Source organism: Musca autumnalis, unplaced genomic scaffold (assembly GCF_047663935.1).
Source record: "Musca autumnalis isolate F117 unplaced genomic scaffold, ASM4766393v1 scaffold_1, whole genome shotgun sequence".
Classification (NCBI taxonomy): Eukaryota; Metazoa; Arthropoda; class Insecta; order Diptera; family Muscidae; genus Musca; species Musca autumnalis.
Genome location: NW_027411644.1, coordinates 248,002,868 through 248,024,970, shown reverse-complemented (window position 1 = coordinate 248,024,970; position 22,103 = coordinate 248,002,868). Strand labels below are relative to the sequence as shown.

General features: G+C 35.0%; 1 protein-coding gene across 1 annotated transcript; it reads left to right on the top strand.

The window, feature by feature from the left end:
• The first annotated feature begins 4,660 nt into the window (after positions 1-4,660).
• Positions 4,661-6,377, top strand: LOC141391168 (uncharacterized). The gene is made up of 2 exons (XM_073964075.1): positions 4,661-5,611; positions 5,771-6,377. Exon 1 carries the CDS (start codon positions 4,817-4,819, stop codon positions 5,537-5,539), a length of 723 nt encoding a protein of 240 aa, XP_073820176.1. The 5' UTR covers positions 4,661-4,816; the 3' UTR covers positions 5,540-5,611; positions 5,771-6,377.
• Positions 6,378-22,103: the final 15,726 nt, after the last annotated feature.

Here is a 22,103-nt window from a genome sequence, read left to right as displayed (position 1 = left end):
AACTTTTTTATTTTCTTAAATTGTGAACATATTAGTTGTGTCTTTTTACTTTTTCAGTAATAATTATTCAGTAACTTCTTTTCAGATAGTAAGAGAGATTTTTCTCTTTGATACGAAAATAGAGAAAAAAGTAAAAAGACAGCATTTAGTAAACTTTAGCAAGATAAGTAGATAACCAAAACAAAACATTGACGCCAATGCATGAACGAAAAAATAACTCCAAAGCAATGAAAAAGTTCTTCAATTTTAAGCATAATTAATAAAAAATAATGAATATATTAATAAAATAATCAATAAATAAATCCGAGTCGTAATATTTATAGTATTTTTCCACAAAAATAAGATAAACATTGAGCAGTTGACCATTAACAGATGATTAAAAAACAGCTGATCGAACTTGCTAAATGTTGCTGGGAAAAATTCTTTCAGCAACTTTTAGCAATTTCTCAGCAAACAACTGTCAAAATTGTTCTCTCACTTCGCTCTCTTTTACTGAACTTTTGTGTAAAAAGACAGCATTTAGTAACATTTCGTAATAATTATTACAAATTATCACGTAAAAAGACACACCTATTGTTGTAAAAAATCGCGCGATTTTTTTCAAAAATATTTTCGCCTGCGACGCTTTTCTTTTTTCAGAAAGTATTTGAATATTTTTTACAAAAACTTTTTATATTTTTAAATTGTGAAAATATTTTTTATTTTCGCCTGCGGCTCTTTTCGTTTTTCAGAAAGTATTTGTGAATTTTAACAAAAACTTTTTATTTTCCTGTAGGCAGCATTTTTCGTTTAAAATAGGTTTAAAGGCAAATTTTGAATATAGTTCGATTTGAGATGGCTACTACTTATTTTGTACTTAATTTTCTTAAAAATTTTAAGTCAATTATACATTTTTTATGAAATGGAAAATGCATATGAACTTAGAGTTAATTATAAATTTTTTTTATACAATTGAAATAAAATTTGTATTTAAATAAAAATCACTTAAATTTTAAAAACGGACATAACTCCCATTGGGACTAATGTCCGCTAAGGGGGGTCGGACATAGCTCCCAAAAAATTTGGAAGTTATGTCCGCAAACCAAGGCGGACATAACTCCCAAAATCGTTTTGGGAGTTATGTCCGTTGGGAGTTATGTCACGGCACCGTTGGCAACCTTATATGGGGATAAATCGAAGTGTGGATAATTGTTGGTGGAGCAGTTTTGCGACCACTGGGAACCTCAAATGTCGAATTGCAAATATTTCGGTCAAAAATTTTAGCTAAAATTAGAGTTGGGCAATATAGTTCCCGGAGCGGATCGATCTTCCTAGTTCCTTTCCCCAAAAGGAACTAGTTCCTTTATATAGTTCCATAATTCCAAATAGTTCCGAGACAGATATAGTTCAGCAAATCTTTCTCTTTCACCGTTCTTTTCGTTCCAACTAGTTCCGAGACCGAAAAAGTTCATCGAATTTTCCTCTTTCACCGTTATTTTCGTTCCAAATAGTTCCGAGACCGAAATAGTTCATCGAATCTTTCTCTTTCATAGTTATTTTTGTTTCCGTCGTAACAAGTAGTTTTAATGGGTTGTGGATGAATTTACATAAAAATAAATAAATTGCAGCGAATAAACAGCAACTTTAAAAGAACGAAAGGAAGTATATGAACTATATAAAAGCAAGAGCTGGATATAGTTGCAAAAGTACCTTGTCCGGAATAGTTCCTTGGAACTAGTTCGTTCCGGAATTACGCAACTGTAGCTAAAACCCTCAAAATACCGAAAATCGGGAGGTACTGTTATATGGTGGCTATACCGAAACATGGACCTATTTTAACGGTTTTTGGTGGAGATATTTTGTGACCTCTGGGAACCTCAAAGTTAAATTACAGGTAGTTCGGTCACAAATTCTAGCTAAAATCCTCAAAACACCGAAAATCGGGAGGTACCGTTATATTGACCTCAATATTCCACCGAAATGGCTGAAATTTGGTATTTCATCTTCATTTAGGGTAGTAAACGTTCCATATGAAATTTGTCGGTATAGGATCACGGCTTCATATAGCCTCCATAGAACGGTACCACCCGATTTTCGGTATTTTGAAGGTTTTAGCCTGAAATTTGGTACTTAGTCTTCGTCGTGGGTATAAAACTTTCTCCCAGAAATTTGTCGGTATAGGTCCACGAAGGTTGTGGGCACAGCAGCCCAGGAGAATCGCGAATTATTCTTAGACGATAGAAAATGCTTGCAGGGTCACTTACTGTAAGTCAGCGTCGCCCAAGAATTTCCATCAATGTTTTAGTATGTGTGTATGTATGAGTGAAGAAAACAAGCACCGCATGATCTTTATTGTTTGCTTTCATTCATTTACACTGTAAGTGAGAGAGAAGCAAATGCAAAAACAACTCAGTGGGCGCCCTCACTATACTGTCTTTGCAAAGAAGCGCGTCGCTGAGCTAGAGTGATTACCACGGACGGACGGACAGGCATAGGTCGGCTAAGAATTTTACCCCGATAAACTTTATAGCGTCGCAAATGATTATTTCAATGTGTTACAAAGGGAAAACAAACTTAAAATACCCTCCATACTATGGTAAAGGGTATAGAAAAATTCAAGTCCTTTTAATATTTCGAAACTCAACATATTTTTGCCATTTTTTGCGGTTCTTAAGGAGAAAAAGGCTTATAAAGAAAAAATGGTTATATTACAAGCGAATTTATGAAATAATATACTATTATTTATGCCTTAATTTATGTTGAATGATTTAGAATCAAGGGTTACCAAGAGATTTTCCCCACACTAAAAAACAAAAATACATTATTAAGGCAATTCTGTAGAAAGAGGTGATTAAATCTCATAAAGTACTTAAAAATGGTAACCCAATATGAAGGCTGTGGTCAACAATGAAACGATATGACATTTCTTTATAAGGTTGTGTTCTGAGCTCTAAGTTCATTATTAAAAAATTTGGTTAGAATAACCAGACAACTGACAAAATAAATCGATATATAAATCATATACACAGAAAAAAAATTGTAGCCATTTGATAAAGAAATTCAAAGATTCAACCAAAAATTTATCGATTTTCGGGCAATAAAAAAAATTGTCATATTGACAAAATTCGATAAAATTATTTGATCAGAATGTAAAAATACAGTTTGATAAAATAAAATTGTAATATTGACTAAAATATTTATCGAATTTGTTTATCTTGAACTGATAAAATATTTCTCATATTGACAAAAATATTTATCAAAATATTCCACATTTTCCTTGATAAAAACAAAATATTTTCTTGATTAAAAAAATTGTTGAATGCATTTTTTTCACTCGATAAAAAATGTTCATATTTACAATTATTTCGTTGTTTTTTTTTTTTTTTTTTTTTTGTTAAATACAAACCCAAAAGCCACAAAAAAGATACATACACACATTTATAAATGGTGGTGGTTATTTATTTAATTAAAATGCATAAAAATGCCGAACAAAAAGCAGCATCACACACATAGGTACATAAAAATAACAGATACATACAAGAAATAACAGATGAAAGAAAGAAAAACGGAATGGAATAATAAATAGCAGAAGTAAATAATTATTTGGTGCCACACTTCAATTTTAATAAAAGAAAACAAAAAAATTGTTTTTAAATATAAAATACAGGGAACATCGTTGAACGTTTCTCGCTAGTTGTGGAATAAAACACATTCTTCTGCCACATTGAAAATCATCAGCGGAAAAATAGATATCTGTAATTACAAATATATAACATACATATTTCAAATATAAAAATGTATTGACGTTATTACCAATATCACATGCGGTTGCTTCTTTGTCCAATAAAATATTCTTATTCAGATACGTGAATTCAATTATAAAATGTATTGGGAATTTAATTTACTTGAACGACACCTTTACTTTAAGAAAGAACCACTGATTTATTTCTGCGCTATCGATCCACACACAAATACTGCTTTAAAGAGACTGCCAAAATTAACCAAACTGACGGTTAAAAAATATTATCTGCCTAACTTAACCACCACACGGAACAAAACATGAGAACTCGTACCATTTTTTCCTTCCCTCTTCGTTTCTTAGGTTCATAAAAGACAGTTAGAAACATTCCAAAATGTTAACCTATATTGATCATTTTCTATGAATCCACAATGCCTCTTCAATGGTAGCAATATTAAAATGTGTCTACTTACTCACAATTCTCTACAGACATGGCTTATACTACACTCCGGTTCATCTGGATAGAACCAACCAATTATGCCTATAAATACCGTTATATCTAACAATAGGAGAGGAATTGAAAATAATGATTTTGTGGTCATGTAGTGTATATAGTAGCCGATATTATCAATAGCTGACATGTTTCACATAAGCGATATAACGGTACTTTTTCTTCGCTGTATGAACAAATGTCAAAATATTAGCATGTTTTAATGGTTCACCAGGATATAACCACCGTAAGAATTTACACAAACCCTTTGTCAGATGTGGAAAAGTTTTTCATAAAGCTATTTAAATTTTACAAATAAAGGCCGTGAGTGTCCATTGCCAACAAATATTGGGCAAACAAATTGTATTAGGGTCTTGGAATATGATGAAAATCGATGCTTAGAGCTCCAAAAAATATACTTATGAAGAAATCCATCAAATGCCCCAAGCAATTCCTCTCAAAACCCACGCGAAGGAGACTGCCCAAAGAACCCTTCGACGGAGGGCGAAAAGGAGTGCTCGGGCACGAAGAAGGTGAGCGCGACCGCGGAATCCTCTGGAAGTACCAAGGGCTCTGATAAGAAGCCCAGGGCCTTCCAGAAGAGGAAGATGGGCGCAGAGACTGGCTCGGAGCCGCCATCTACTTACGCCAAGGTGGCCAGGAAGAACTACAGGGACGAGAGGTGCTATGCAGTGATCGATACCAGTAGAGGGTCCGGCAGATTACCTAAAGAACACCAGCAGGCCATCGAAAATATGGTCAGCGATAAAATACTGGAACACATTCTAAAGAGTGGGCCAATAAAAATAGTCAGCAGCGAGCTCAAAGGGGACCTTTTAGTATACCACTTGGGACCGCACGCGAACCCGGCCGCTCTCGAGGAAGTCATCAACAGTGTGACAACTCCTTGGGAAGGCGGAAAATTGAAGCTGGTGAGGAAGGACGAGATACCTCATCTGACTAAAGCGACGGTTTACGTCAAAGGGTATGGCTGCAAGTTCGAGACAGAACGCATGCTCGAGGTCTTTGGCAAGCAAAATGAGACCTTGGAAGTGAAGAGGTGGGAAGTCTTCCACAGGGAGGAGAAAGAGGATGGCACTCTCCTTGTGGTTGGAATTGACGACCTCTCACTATCCAGTCTTACAAAGACAAAGGGTAAGGCGTACTACATCTGTAATGCAGTCACCTTTAAAGTTGGAAGGGCACGAGTCGGGGAAGAAGAAGAGGATGCCCACCAAACCAGCAAGGAGGACAAACCACCGAGCAATTCCGAAGAGGGGGTCGAAGCCATCAGCGACTCCCAAGAAGCACGATTACTGGATGACTCATGATTGAGGTCATCCAGATAAACCTCCATCGGAGCGAAACGGCAACTCAAGCCCTGATGGATAAAATAAACAAAGGTAAAATACACATCGGTTTAATCCAGGAACCTTGGACCGTAAAGAACAAGGTTTCCGGACTAAACCACATTAATTACCAACTCTTTTACGCTAATACAGGAAACCGACCGAGGACCTGTATTATATGCCATAAAAACTTATGCTTTCTTTTCTCCCCAGAGTTGTCAACCTCGGACGCCACAGTGTTGAAGCAAGGGAATGGTAATATATACCTCGCATCAATCTACCTGCCGTTCGACTCGCCGACATTACCACCTTCGTCGGAGCTACAGCAACTGGTGAGGAAAATCAAGCAAACAGGTAACGAAGTACTAGTAGGTAGCGATGCTAACTCTCACCACATTTCGTGGGGTAGTACTAATACTAACAAGAGGGGTCAAGCCCTTCTAGAATTTTTGAATACTAACGACCTGATAACCCTTAACATAGGAAATACACCAACCTTTGTTAACAGAGTTAGGGAGGAAGTATTAGATGTAACAATATGTTCAGAAAATCTAATAAACGAGGTACATGAGTGGAGAGTTTCAAAGGAACACTCCTTCTCTGACCATAGGTATATTAGGTTTAAAATATCAAGGCCACCGCCGAATCCGATAACTTTCCGAAATAAATCCAAAACTAATTGGGCTAAATTCGGAAAACAAGTTAAAGATAGACTAGGGCAAGAAGTTGAGGTTTGCCTAAGCAAAGAAGATATTGATAGGAATGTCAATAAACTAACAGAGGCTCTAGTAAGGTCTTTCGAAGAAAGTTGTCCACTTCGAGAGAGGAAATCTGCCTACGAAAAACCCTGGATGACAGGGGAAATTCGTAACAAAGGCAAAGAGGTCCGAAGACTTTACAATAGGGCAAAACGTAAAAAAGCAGCTGTATTCTGGGACAACTACCAAACAAAACTAAAAGAATACAACAAAATGACAAGAAACGCCAAACGGAACTCCTGGAAGCTTTTTTGTGAACAGGTAGATAGCGTGAATGACGTCTCTAAAATTAAAAAGTTTCTATCTAAAACTCACTCACAACCCGAGCTTCTGGTTGATGTGACGGGTAAAAAGATGGAAACAGCCGAGGAAACTCTAAGCCTTCTGATGAGAACGCACTTCCCGTCGAGTACTACGGCACATACGGTGTCACCGATGGAGATAGCTTATGCATCAGAAGAAGCACCAAAAATCAACAACTTGATGATTAAAGAAGCAATAATGAGCTTCTCACCATACAAAGCAGCGGGACCAGACCAGATTTTCCCAGCCTTACTTCAAAGGGAAGTGGACTATATTTCGTCCAATCTGGTCGAGATTTTCAATGCTTGCTTAAACTTTGCGTATACTCCATTGGCCTGGCAAGAGGCAAGGGTAGTATTCATTCCCAAGCCCGGCAAGTCAAGTTATGCAATACCAAAATCTTATCGTCCGATAAGTTTAACTTCATTCTTACTCAAAACAATGGAACGGACGGTCGACACCATGATAAAGAGTAACATCCCTAACGATATGCTCAAGTACAAACAACATGCATACGTAAAAGGTAGATCAGTGGAAACCGCATTACATGAGGTAGTACACCACATAGAGAGAACCTTCGAGATGAAATTGTATACTCTCGCAGTTTGCATCGACATCGAAGGAGCGTTCAACAACGTCAGCACCGAAACGCTAATCCACTCCTTAGACGAGTTTCAGGTAAACCGGGCCTTGAGGCACTGGATAGACCACATGCTAAGGAATAGATGGATAAGCTGCGCGCTACAAGACGTAACAAAAAGAGACAAAGTTGGTCAGGGGACGCCACAGGGAGGAATACTATCACCTCTCCTATGGGTTACCACCATAAATAGTCTACTAAGGAACTTAACCGACGAAGGATTTGAACCCATCTGCTATGCAGACGATGTTATAATACTTCTTAGGGGAAAGAATCCAAATATACTCTGTAGAAGGGCCGAAACGGCTCTAAAAATAGCATACAACTGGGCTAGACCGAGAGGTCTAAATGTCAACCCGGAAAAAACAGAATTATGTCTATTCACTAGGAAAACGAAAATAGGAGCTTACGAAGAACCCGTTTTCCTAGATAAGATGATAAACATTTCTCCAACAATTAAGTACCTGGGAGTAATTCTAGACAGGAAACTTAAATGGAGAGACCATATTCAGGAAAGGGCTAATAAAGCCCACAGATGTTGGTCAACCTGCAGAAGAGCTATAGGCTCAAAATGGGGTTTCAATCCTAGGATGACACACTGGTTATACAGAAGCGTAATTAGACCGATTCTAACTTACGCTTCTGTGGTATGGTGGACAGCTACGGACAAGAAATGCAACGTAAAAGTACTGCAAAAAGTCCAAAGAACGTGCTGCTTAAGTATTAGCGGGGCAATGAGGACTACACCAACTAGGGCTTTAGAGACAATTTTATTTGTCCACCCAATAGAAATTCAGGTAAGGTATGAGGCAGCCATCGCAGCTATAAGACTTAAGTCGATGAGCGAGTGGATCGTAAGAGACCACCAAACATACCACCAAAACATATTACAGGTTACAACGGGTGAGTCAATAGATCATATTGTATCAGACCGTATACCTGAAACAACTGAATCCGCCTTGTGTGAAATTTTAATACCAGACAGGGACATGTGGATCGATGGAACCCTAGAACGGATGCCAACTGGAAGCTGTGGGTTCACAGATGGGGCCGTTCTAGGGGGGAGAACGGGTCTGGGTCTATATATCGAAGACCAGGAAACTAGAATCTCCCTTCGACTGCCGGATCATAATACGATCCTACAGGCCGAAATCCGAGCGATCACAGAGTGTCTGAACTGGTTTAAAGCTAACACAAGGCCAATCACTGTAAACATCCTAACGGACAGTAAAGCAGCAATTAAAGCAATAACAAGCAAGACGGTGAAATCAAAAACTGTCCTGCAGTGTAAAAAATCAATCAACGACTACTCCCACCATGGTTCTGTTAACATTATATGGGTACCAGGACATAAAGGGATTAGGGGTAACGAGATAGCCAACTCCTTGGCAAGGCAAGCCAGAGAGCAAGCTACGATAAGCCTAGATAATGCTAAGCCTTTAAAAGCGACGCGTCTAGAGTTAAAAGCATGGGCAGAAAACGCCCATACATCCCTCTGGAACACTGAAGAGAAAGGGAAAAATACAAAAATCCTCTGGGGAAACCCAGACCAGGATAAAACAAAGGAACTCCTGCAAATGAGTAAAAAAGACATTAGTAGACTGACAGGCATCTTTACAGGACACCTAGGGCTACAAGCACACCTGCACAAAATCGGTTGTGCAGAAAGCAGCGAATGCAGAGCATGCGGAGAGGACGACGAAACGTTGGAACACTATCTCTGTCATTGCCCAGCCTTCGCGACGCTAAGAAACCAATTTCTAGGAAATAACACTATACCAGAACTCCACCAAATTAGGGCAAGCGAGTTCAAAAACTTAAGAGATTATGTCAATGGCACAGAATTTCTTAACTGATAAATTTATTTTCTTTTCAATAAATTAAGCAATAAAAAATTTATTCCCCTTAGGCTTCCGAAATTAGAGCGCACAACAGGCCTATACTGGCTTAAGTGTATGCCCCATACGGGCATGTGGCGATTCTTATATTCGCCCCTCTTTTCAACCTAACCTAACCTAACCTAACCTAAGAAATCCATAGAAACAATTTAAAAAGTCAAATTGTATACTAAATTGGGTTCAATATTTTCAAGACTACAACAAAAGTACAAGTCACATTTGATATCTTTATAAATCCGAAACAGTAGAAATATGGTAAAAGTAACTCCAATTTCTGCCTTTCTAATACAATGATTGATATTTTATCCGAGGAAATGATTGATGTTTTATCCGCCTTGCACGCAGAAGGTCGTGGGTTCGACTCCCCGGCTAGACAACATCAAATTTTCAACGTTGGAAAAATACCCCTCAGTAATGTTGGCGACATTTCCTTCTCAACAAGTGGTGTCTTAGGACACGCCGTTCGGACTCGGAGCTAATATGAATCGGGGTGAACTCATTGTTATGAGAGAAGTCTCCCTTGTCCCACCTGGGATGTTTGTGGAACAATTATATTATTAATACCCTTTCCACATTCTGGTGTGGGTTTAATTATTCTTGCCAAGACATTTCAGTCTGTCAATATCTACATACGTAGGTCGTCATTAGGGTGGTTTTAAAAATCTATGTAGTATTTCTTTTTTTGTGGCTATTGGAATGTGTTGACACGTGCCACTGCACAGTGGTCCCACTTGTATGGGAAGGTGCGACAAAAATATTTCTATTCGTCGGATCGATCTGATTTTTGCAGTAAGTGCTTAAAATGAGTTAAAAAACTGTATCCAAAAAATCATCACTTTGGGTATATTTTTTCCTATAGCCCCCATATAGCAGTATTACCCGATTTCAGGTATTTTGATGTTTTTATCTACATTTTGTGTCCGAATTGGCTGTAACTTGGCATTTGGGGTTCCCAATGGTCAAGAAACTCCCCCACCAAAACTAGTGGACATAGGTTCAGGTATTGGAATAGTCCCCATATAACAGTCCCTCCCAGGTGTTTTGAAATATTTGACAAAATTTTTCAGTTGGTTTGTCAGCAATTTAAAATTAACTAACTCAGAGAAAAATAAAACATTTATTTAAGATATTTAAATAGGTATATAAGTACATAACATTATTCAATTCCACCCAATAACTCAAGAACTGCTTCAGATAGCACCCTTTTTGGTTTGCAGGGTAGTTTTCTTTGCTCCGTTACAAACGGGTCAGAACTTAAAAGTAGTCTATTCATCAAATCCGTATTAGTTGAAATTCTGGATATTTTTAGCGTATGGTTTAACCTATAGTTTTTTATATCCTTATTCCTTGCTTCAGCTGCCTCTTCTGAGAGTTCTCCAATGGGTACTAAGGCATACTGAATTATTTCACCAGCATGAAGTAAAATTTTATGTACAGTTGCAGGGAGGTAAAACCAAGAATAGGCTTTGACAAGTTCACAAGCTGTATCCCAGGCGTATGTTTTAAATTTAATAATGTCTATATTTCGACCAGATGAAATAGCTTGTAACAATGTTGAACAACGTTCAATAAGTACTTTACCTAATACAGTAATTTCGGCAGATAATGCAACATTATTAAACAATTTTCGTGCGGTATTACCATCGTTAGATGTTCCACTGCCGCCTGATCTAGGCTCATCAACAATCAACCCCATTCTCGCTCTAAATTTTGCTTTAATTTCATTCTTTATAGATAAAAATTCCCGCTTATCCTCAACTGATCTTACTCGCCGCTTTTTTAGATTAATCCTGTACGAAATATGTAAAAAATATTCAAAAAACGTATGTATGAATGCAGTGGAGATAATCCAAACTCATAGTATTCTCTTCTAGTCGATCTGTTCGAACACTCCTAGAGCTCATTCATTTGCTTGGGGCTTGCTCCACAAATATAGCATCTTGACGATGACGATTGACTTAAGGCACAGCAAACTTTACCATCAACCATGGTTAGTTGAAGTTTGTGATCAACACATATTTTTTCCCCATTGATAGAGTATTTGGTAGTTTCTAATTGGGCAATTTTATTCATAAAATAATTTCTTTCTTCTATTGAAGATTCAGTTGTTTCTTTTATGAATTGGAACCGGATTGGCCTGCAATACCGTGTTGATGAAGGGCGAGGATTTGTCCAGATTACTTTAGATTCACACGTATCAAGCGGAGATGCAATCAATTTTAATGGTACATATGATGTTACAAACAAACTACTCTCATTAAGTTTGATACAAGAGGACATCTGTTTATACTCCTTATGGCCTGTGCTCCCATCAAAACCCCATTTCCCAATTAGAACAAGCTTGGTTCCATTATCTTGCGTTATTTGATTTAGCGTTTCCCTTTGAAGTTTCAAGATTCGAGAGGCGGTGTGGTTCATAAGATCTTGTAATTCCAACTCCGCTTTTGATTCGGTAACACTAATGGAGTTTGCATTTGGGTAGCTTTTTTCCTTTTCAGAAAGAATTGTTTGGTAGCTGGGCAACAGCTTATATGACAATTTTGAATTTATAAATTTCCGAATCAATAAATATTGATGTTTGGTTAGATTGGTTTCCATTGTAAGCGAAAGTACCTCAATAACATTCACTTCCGATATTTTCGATTCTGCTTGGAAACATACATCGCGCAATGCAGCAGCAGCTGATTCGTCCACTTCAGCTATTTTATTTAGACGCCGCTCCTTAGTTCTTTTCGTAGAGTCTGCGAAATCAGTAACAGGCCGTCCACAGCAGGAAGATGATTGGAGGTGTGACACTCTTTTTTCAATGGTTATTGTTTCTTTTAGTCCAAGCCAATTCGCATGTCGTTTTAAGAGAACAGATTTGTGTATATTGCAATATCTCCAATATTTCGAAAACGTTTTGCAAATATTATACTATATACGACTATAAAATATATTGAAGACGTACTCTTCAGTCTCCAGTTGAACATGTGCCAAAACTTCATTACATACTTCCTCTGCTTTGAAGTTTTTTGTTTCACTTTGCATGGAACACCATATTTCAGAAATATACAGGTGCGAGAAAATGCACTCATAAGTAGATCCTAAAATAAAAATATAGAAATTTTGAACTAAAAAACCAAAACAAATAAAAAAAAAATAGAACACAACACAAAACAACACAACAATACTGCAGTAGTAACTAAAACGACCAGAGGCACCATCAGTATTTTTGATGTCACGGAATCAATTTTGTTGTAAATTTGATACTATTTCGAACATTCTCCAAAAAAAAAAAATTGAGAGTGGCGAACTTCAATTTTTTAAGACTTGGAAAAAATTTCACAAAAAAATTAATTTTCAGCACGTTTTATTCGAGCAATATGTAAAAATTTTTATGTAAAAGTAATTTGAATACCTTGAAATAAAACTTCCATTTCAAACAAAAAATATTTATCTTTTAAATTTTGAGTTATTTGTCTTGTAAAAAGTCACAACCTTACTGATGATTTTAAAGTTTTTGAAAGATCATACGTAAATGTCATCTTCTTCTGCTTTGCTTTGTTAAATACCGTTATAAAGTACAAAAACAGTGTTGGAATATTAAACTATGATATGTTTAGAGATAATTTGCTGAATTGCCGCTGACATTTGATGATATCGATTTTTCGATTTTTGTCGCAGGTTGGGACCAAAAATTTATGAAAATCGAGTAAGATTTTGATATTGCTCCAAATGTATATGTGGCCAATTTTGGGTAATTTAGACCTTATTATATAGAATACATAAATGATACACATAAATGAATTGGTAAAATGGTAAAATTTTCTCATCGATAGGACAATTAATGTGGCCTATAGAGCAATTTCGTGAAAATTCACCTTTGGCCCATACAAATTACTATGGAAACTTTGAGGCACGTGTTAATATATTCCAATTGTGCTCAAACTTTAACAATCTTAAAATATAAAAAAATCCGACATCGAGTTTTTCCCTTTCAGTTAAAACCATCCTAGTCGCCATATCCTCTTGTAAACTATTTAATGCTCATAAATGGAAATATTTACGGATTTCCTAAAAAAATACTAAGGTGTATTAATGTTCTATTTAATATAATCTGAGAAGAAATGTGTATGAAAAAAACCTTACTACATATATAGCAAACATTAAACACAATTTCGTTGGACAAAACTAAAAAAAAAATGATTAATTTCATAAATGGCGAAAATTGAGTTCCAATTCAATTTTCAATTGGCTGCCAGCCAAACATGATAACAGAAATGGGAAATTATCTTTTTAGGCACGTACATTGTAGTCATATGTTTGTGATTTTTTACCTTCATATAACGTTTTGTTTCTTTTGTTGCTGTTTATTCTCATACGCTTGGTTATGACAAGAGATTGTTAAAAATTGATTGCAATTTCATTGTTGCTATGATTGTTGTTGTAACGTTTAACGGCTTTAGATTTTTCATTTGAATTTGCCGCCTTTACGCTCAGACATTTAGTCGCCAAATGCTCAACGACAAGGCAGTGAGGAATAGCTTAAACTGTTAAATGAAGCGTATAATCTCAGCTAAGCAGCACAATCACTTTGACCGACTGATGTTAATATTGAAAACCAATAATTAAGCCAACGTTCAATCCGCTGACAGTAATTTAATGCAGGTGTTTGCTAAATAATTATTTTATATTTCACATGCTACGTTTATCTTGTTGTAGCACCCTATGCGAGAAGTAAATTGATTTATTTATTTTTTTCGTAAATTGCGTCGTGGAAAATTTGAGAGTTAGCTACTTTTTTCTGTAAAATATTTATAAAATTTATAATACGCAATGCAAAAAACTTAATTATCTAAGTATTTTTAACAATAAGAAATTAGTTGTTTTCAAATAATAAAACAACAACAATGGGATTAAGGCATACTATTTTGAGAATGAATGACCAAGTTGTATAAACCCTTTTTTGGCATGTGTATTAAAATTAGAACTCAAATTCAAACTAGGGATACGTAAAACCGATTTCGGTTAATCGATTAATCGGTTATTAGCCGTAAAATCTCTAATAATCGTAGTCGACTATTGACTGTGCGAAAACCGTATAACCGATTATTCTTAACCGACTTTCGAAAGTCGGATGGTCTGTTCCAGTACTGCAATAATCTACTAATTTTTACTATTTTTTTCGACATAAACATAAAGGAAAAATGTTATCGTAGTAAAAAATAGTAGCTTCTTGCAGGTTCTGGAACAGAGCAGGAGTCAGCTATTATTCGTAGTCGACCATTAGTCGTAGTCTATTATTATTCGTAGTCGACTATTAATCGTGGACGACTATTAGTCGTAGTTGACTATTGGGTGTGCTAAAACCGCTTAATGGACGGACGGTACTTTTTTGTACATATTTACATCACAGATTGCATCAACGAAAATGGTGGATTATATTCGATTATGATCGGTTTTCCGCTGTTAACGAATAATCGAAACTCGACTTTTAGTACACACTCAAATAATCGACTAACCGAAAATCGAGTTTTAAGTTTATCACGAAAACCGTATAATCGAAAAACCGATTATTGCATTTCACTGCGTATCCCTAATTCAAACAACTTGAAATGAATAATGCTAAACAAAACATTAACTATGTGACGGAATTTCGAACCATTTTGATTGGGAATAATAAACATATCTTTCCTCTGTGTTTCCCTTTTGATATTATACTAGGTTTCGGAAATAGCTTTGATTTTTTTAATTATAGGTATTATCTTACATTGTTTGTTAGAACATGCTTCTTTAAAGCGATTATCCAATTCATTACCGATTATTGGGTTGGGTTAACACAATTTTTTCCATATACATATACGAGTATATTATTTTAATATTAATCCCCATATGTAATTAATAAAACAATGTATGAATTAATAACATTAATTGTAGTATGTACTGAGTAAAAATAAATATTTTAAATAACAAGAGCAAGAGAACTCTAATATATGCTAGACACCTGTAGGATCACATCGAGAATTGTATACCCCTGGAGCGAAACTAATTTCTAATTTATGTAAATCGATTTATTTCTTTAAGTGATCAATAATTGACTAATGTTTAAGAATGAATAAATTCCTTACAAATTACAGCAACCCCTGTGGGCCCTATTATTGAACAATGTGGAATCGTAACAAGAATAATTCTAAACTAAAGTTGACGGCGAATCTGCACCTGGAATGTTCGCACTCGTTATAGAGAAGGTGCAATTTACGCCTTGCCAAATGAACTTTAACGAGTAAAAAAGCGTTAAGTTCGTCCGGGCCGAACCATAAAATATCCTGCACTAAAATGGAATATTTATTATCTTTTTTGTGCACAATTTAATGCGGAGATATTTCTAAGTAAGGTAAAAAATGCATATAAAAATTTAAAAAAATATTTTTCCACACATTTCTATCGAGCTTTTACGATGTGAGCATACCGTGACGCTTTTTTCCGGCAGTTTTTTTGCGAAAATTGTATATGCCCCGACTATGAGCGTCCTTTGTACGTCTCTATTTTGTCAGTTTTTGAAAGTTGTATAGAATTTTTTTATTTACAATTTGATTTGCATTGTATTGTATTCAAACGTTTTTTTATGACAATTAAAAGTGCACATTTGCTTAAAAAGGAAAGAGTTTAGCCGAAATAGATACAGTTTGACAACAAATGTATTGCAAAGGCCAAAATTGTAAAATTTTTTTTTTTTAAAAATTGTAAAAAAAACATATAAATTGTTCCCTTATAGCAACAAATTATGTAAAAAACTATACGGTTTTTGTTCACAACTCTTGCTGTTGGTCCTCAAAACAACATTCCTGCGAAATATACAAAATTTATTTGCAATTTATAACAAATACGGACTGAAATAAGAATTGCGTAGTAATTTGAGGTGACAATAAATGTATTGTATAGGGAAAAGCAGTACTATAAAACTAATAATTTTTGAAAATTTTTGTAGTCACTATGCGCACCGCACGCAGAGAAAAAATATTTTTCGCTTTTGTTGGAACAAAAATATAAGTTTTGGTTCCAAAAATGTATTTGTTTTGTTCAAACATTGTAATCCAAATCCAAAAATACTATCTTTTGTTCCAAACATAGAAAACAAAAACAACTTTCGAATTTCCGCAATATTGTTAAAATCGTTAACAATACCGATTGTAGGAACTATCATAATCTAATTTTGTTTACAAAAAGTATTGTCAATACAGAAAACCAGCCCAGAAATTTTTGATTTGAGTGCATATACTTCTCATATACACTTTTCGCATAACTTGGATATAAATGTCGCGTATAATATTGCAATCATTGATAAACACAATACATGGTTTGCTGCATTGGCTGACAACAAAGACAAACAAAAAGCCACAAGAACCCACCACAACATAAGGAATAATTAAACACCATAACAAACATGAAAAGGAAAGAAGAATGAAACAAAACAGAAACAAATAAAAACAAGAGTCTCACAAGTACATACACACAAAAACAAAGGTAACGGCAGCATGTCATACAAACACACCACAACTCACCAAAATTGTTTTTTCAACACGGCATCGAATAGCGAGAGAAGAGAAACAAATTTTCGAAGAAAAGAGAGAAATATTGTTCAGTTGACACAAACTATTTTTGGATTTACAATACTACATGAGGAATCCAACAATATGTTAACAATACATATTTTGCTCTTGGAATATTGTTGGATCAAACATATTTTTTTCTCTGCGTGCGTGTGCCTTAACTAAATTTTAATGAAAGGTGCTTACACCTGGGAAGTTTTTGCGGTTTTTGAAACTACAATGTTCATAGATGAGAAAAATTAAAAAAAAAAAACAAGTAAAAAAGTGTTAAGTTCGGCCGGGCCGAACTTTTCATACCCTCCACCATAAAATATTCTTAACTAAAATGGAATAATTAGCTTTCATCCCTATCCCCAACTTTAAATGGGTACGTTAAAATGTCAGATAATGTACATATGTGGTGTCTATATCTAACTATGAATGTTGACAATTTTTGGTGGGCTAGAAAGTGGGAGGTACCGTTATATAGGGGTTATAATAAAACATCGAAGTATGTTGATAGAGCCTCTAATTTCAAATAACTCCTAATTCGGTTAAAAATTATAGCTAAAATCCTCAAAAATACCGAAAATCGGTACATAACGTTATATGGAGGCTATACCATATTTGAATATTTCTAGTGGATTGTGATCAGTGGGAACTTCAAATGTCATTAACAGCTAGGTCGGAGGTACCGCTATATGTGGGCTATACGAAAATATGAACTTAAATGAACACTTTTTGTTGCAAAATTTTTGTTGGCTCTTAAATTTCAAATTACAGAAAGTTCGGCCAACAAATAAAGCTAAGGTACGGAAAATCGGGAGGTTTGTTTTGGGGCTATACCAAAACATGGAACTACGCTCGGTTAAGCATTTTAATTAAAATCCTCAAAGTACCGAAAATCGGAAGGTACCGTTATATAGGTGACCACTACAACCTTCAAATGTCAAATTACAGCTAGTTCGGTGAAAAATTTAAACTAAAATTGCCAAATTACTGAAAATCGGGAGGTACCGTCATATGAAGACTATATCCAAACATGGACCTATGTTGACAATTTTTGATGAGAGGTTTTATGAACACTAAGAACTTCAAATGTCAAATTACTGCTAGTTCGATTTAAAATTGTAGCTAAATTCATCAAATTACTGAAAATCGAGAAGTACCGTTAGGCGTACAGAAATAAAGCCCCAAGAAATAACGCCCCAAACGGGAATGAAAATGGACCCCAATTTTTGGGGGGTTTTTACAATTTGAAAAATTGCCCCAATACAAAAAGGCCCCAAACTAGGAAATTTGGCCCCAAAAAAATATTGCAATTATGCCCCAAAATTTCATTGGGGCCAAAATGCATTTTTGAAATTGGGGTGCATTTGCAAAATGCATTATCACCCCAAACAACGAAAATGCAATTAGGCCCCAAAGTATGCATTTACGCCCCAAAATATTTATTCGCTTAAATTTGGGGTGTAAATAAAGCCCTAAATTTGGGGTGTAATTTCAAAAAAGATTTTTAAAGATATTCATTCAATAGTTTGTAATATGTATTTATCTAATTGATGACTGTACTTTTTATGATTGTAACATGTTAAAGCTACAAGAGAAAAAAAAAATATATCTAAAAAATCGCGCGATTTTTTAAATATATTTTTTTCTCTCCAAATCTCCAAATCAAGTCAAACAGAATTAGAAAGAAATGGAGAGAAAAAATATATTAAAAAAATCGCCCGATTTTTTTTTAGTATATTTTTTCTCTTCAAGTCAAGTCAAACAGAATTAGGAGAGTAGCTGAAGAAAAATATATTTAAAAAATCGCGCGATTTTTTAATATATTTTTCTTCCTTCCTCTGTAAAAAAGGAAAAATAAATGCCTTAGCATTTTTAAATAGGATGGTGTTTGAAGAAAACGCTATATGCACAAATATGCTCCCAATGGAAGATGAGGTATATAAATTAAACATTGTTAATAGGTGTATCTTTTTTACTTCCTTAATGTTGCTGAAACATTTTTTCAGCAGCTTTTCCTTTACACAACTGTCAAAATCTGCAACATTAGTAATAATTATTACCAATTATTATTACTTATCATAAAATTTTTTGAATTCTATGAAATAAGTGTTTACTTTTGCTTATTATTACTAAAATTATTGTTATTTTGAGTCCTTTAATTTTTTTCGCTTTTTTCTTAATAAAGTTTTCGAAATTGCACCCCATTTTTTGATCATATCTTTATAAAAAATTTAGAAAATGCACCCCAATTTCTTGTTTTTGTTAAACACTAAAATATATTTAGGCCCCAAACATGTGCAAAAAGGCCCTAATGAAAAATTCAATTAGGCCCAAATATTATTTAGACCCCAATTTGATTTTCAAATTTTCGATTTACTTGTTGTGAAGACAACTTGGCCCCAACAGTTAAATGAAAAAAGGTCCCAAAAAGTCGAAATTCGACCCCAAAAGTTTTGTTGTTGTTTTTCATATACCTGTTGGGGCCTATTTTCATTTTCAATTTGGGGTGTTATTTCCTGGGGCCTTATTTCTGTACGCCGTACCGTTATATGGAGGCTTTATCCATACATGAAGCTTTCTAGACAATTTTTGGTGGAGAGGTGTGGTGGCCACTTAGAACTTCAAATGTTCAAATTACAGCTAATTCGGTTAAAAATTGTAGGTAAAATTCTCAAAATAAGGAAAATCGGGAGATACCGGAGGGGGCTATACCAAAATATGGACCTAAGTTCATAACTTTTCGAATATAAGCTTTTTGGTCACTGGGTTATTAGTGACCAAAAAGCTTATAAATGTCATATTATAGCTAATTCGGTCTAGAAATGTGGCTTAAAACGTCAAAATACCTGAAGTCGGGCGATACCGTTATATGGGGGCTATTCCAAATCATGGACCTATGTTCACAAGTTTTGTTATATAAGTTTATTAACACTTAAAAACCCTAAATGTCAAATTATAGCTAAATCGGTCTGAAAATGTAGCTAAAAACGTCAAAATACCGTAAATAGGGGGTACCGTTGTATGGGGGCTATACCAAAACATGGACCTATGTCTACAAGTTTTGTTATATAAGTTTATTGACACATAAGAACCCTAAATGTAAATTTATAGATAAATCGGTCTAAAAGTATAGCTAAAAACGTCAATATACCGTAAATCGGGGGTACCGTTATATGGGGGCTATACCAAAACGTGGACCTATGTCTACAAGTTTTGTTATAGAAGTTTACTGACACTTAAGAACCCTAAATGTCAAATTATAGGTAAATCGGTCTGAAAATGTAGCTAAAAACGTCAAAATACCGTAAATCGGTGGGTACCGTTAAATGGGGGCTATACCAAAACGTGTACCTATATCCACAAGTTTTGTTATATAAGTTTATTGAACCTAGGAACCCTAAATGTCAAATTATAGCTAAATCGGTCTGAAAATGTAGCTAAAAACGTCAAAATACCGTAAATCGGGGGGTACCGTTATATAAGGGCTATACAAAAACGTGGACCTATGTCCTCAAGTTTTGTTATGTAAGTTCATTAACACTTAAGAACCCTAAATGTCAAATTATAGCTAAATCCGTCTAAAAGTATAGCTAAAAACATCAATATACCGTAAATCGGGGGGTATCGTGGATGCTAGAGTGATTACCACAGACGGACGGACATGCACAGATCGACTCAGATCAAGAATATATATGTACTATATAGGGTCGCAAATGAGTATTTTAATGCGTTACAAACGGAAAAACAAACTTAATATACCCTCCATACTATGGTGGAGGGTATAAAAAACAAAAAAAAATCGCCGGAGGGATTTTCAAATAAATCGCGGTCAAAGTTCACATATTTAGGGCTTTTTTAGGGTTTCACGAGTTTGCTGGGAAACCACAATCCCTATCGAAGTGGGATTAAAGAAAATGTTGTAGAAGTGAAAATTCCCTACAAGATTGACCTTAATGGTATTTTCGTAGGTTTTACCATTTTTGAGATATAGAAGTTCAAATGCAGGTCTAACTTTGAATGAAAACCGATTACACCTGGGAAGTTTTCGCGGATTCTGAAACAGCAATGTTCATACATGAGAAAAATCCAAAAACAAGAAAAAATCGATGGTAAGATTTTTAAAAAAATAGCGGTCAAAGCTTACATTTTTAGGTTTAATTTAGATTTTCGCGATTTTACTTGGAAACCGCAAGTTGTATCGAAATGGCGATAAAAAAATGTTGTAGCTGAGAAAATTCTCTAGGGATGCTACCAAATGACTTAAATTGTAGTAAGCATTACAAATTATCATGAACTAAATCAGATATTTAACTTAAAAACTTGAACTTAGTTCTTTATCTTCTTTCAATTTTACAAAATCTTCGATACAAACATTCTCATCAATTCATCAAATCCATCATCAACAATTTTCATGACACATTTCAAGATAGCGATCACGCCTCTTAGGTGATACCGTATCGCTCATCCTGCATTAAAATTTTATATTCTACGTTAAATAAACAAATTGAAATCTCAGCCAACTTATGTTTAATGGAATGCAATCAGTATCAGGAATGATGTGAAATATCTAGGAGTAATACTCGAGATAATATTGCTGAAGTTTTTTCTTGGTTCACCTTTATACTTCGAGCTGACCATTGATGTTTGGATATAAAAAGTTTTTTGTTGAAGAAGTTATTGAAAAATAACTCCGGTGGAGAATATCCACAAACAAGAAACAAGGGAACTGATGAGATCCTGTGGCGAGGATCGAAACTAGTCTTCCCTGCCTTACCCCTTGGCGAACAATGCCAAACCTTCTCCACTAATAAATTAGTTGTTTTAAATATTAAGACAACAACAATGGGATTAAGCCAGCCTATTTTGAAAAAAATTGTATCAGCTATACCAATAAAAACGACGCCACCAATGATCGAAAAAAGAAAGAATTATTCAAATCGGCCCAGCCGTACTCAACTGATACAATTACCAACGAACAGCATTTGATGTTTATTTATAAAGATATAGTATCCTTGAAATGCTATGAAATTCAACAAAATATGTTGCCTATTTTCCCTCTACATTCCCTGGCAATTTCGGGAAAATCGGTTCAGTAGTTTTTGTGGAAAGATTAAAATTGAAAAAGTGGACGAAACGTGGGCTTGGTCAATGGTTCATTGCATGAAATCATAAATTGGGTTATGACGAACAATTATCCATATCGGTCCATCCGTTTTCAACTGATGTAATTACCAACGAACGATATTTGATTTTTATTTATAAAGATTTGAGCGTGGATACTAATTAACAATTCAGTAGATGCATGTCTTTCTTTATTTTTGTGTTTTGGAAGTTTGGTCACGATTAATTGGTCAACTCTAGATA

Excerpts from the sequence above, each read along its gene's own strand:
- LOC141391168 (XM_073964075.1), top strand. The coding sequence starts at position 4,817 with ATGGGCGCAGAGACTGGCTCGGAGCCGCCATCTACTTACGCCAAGGTG.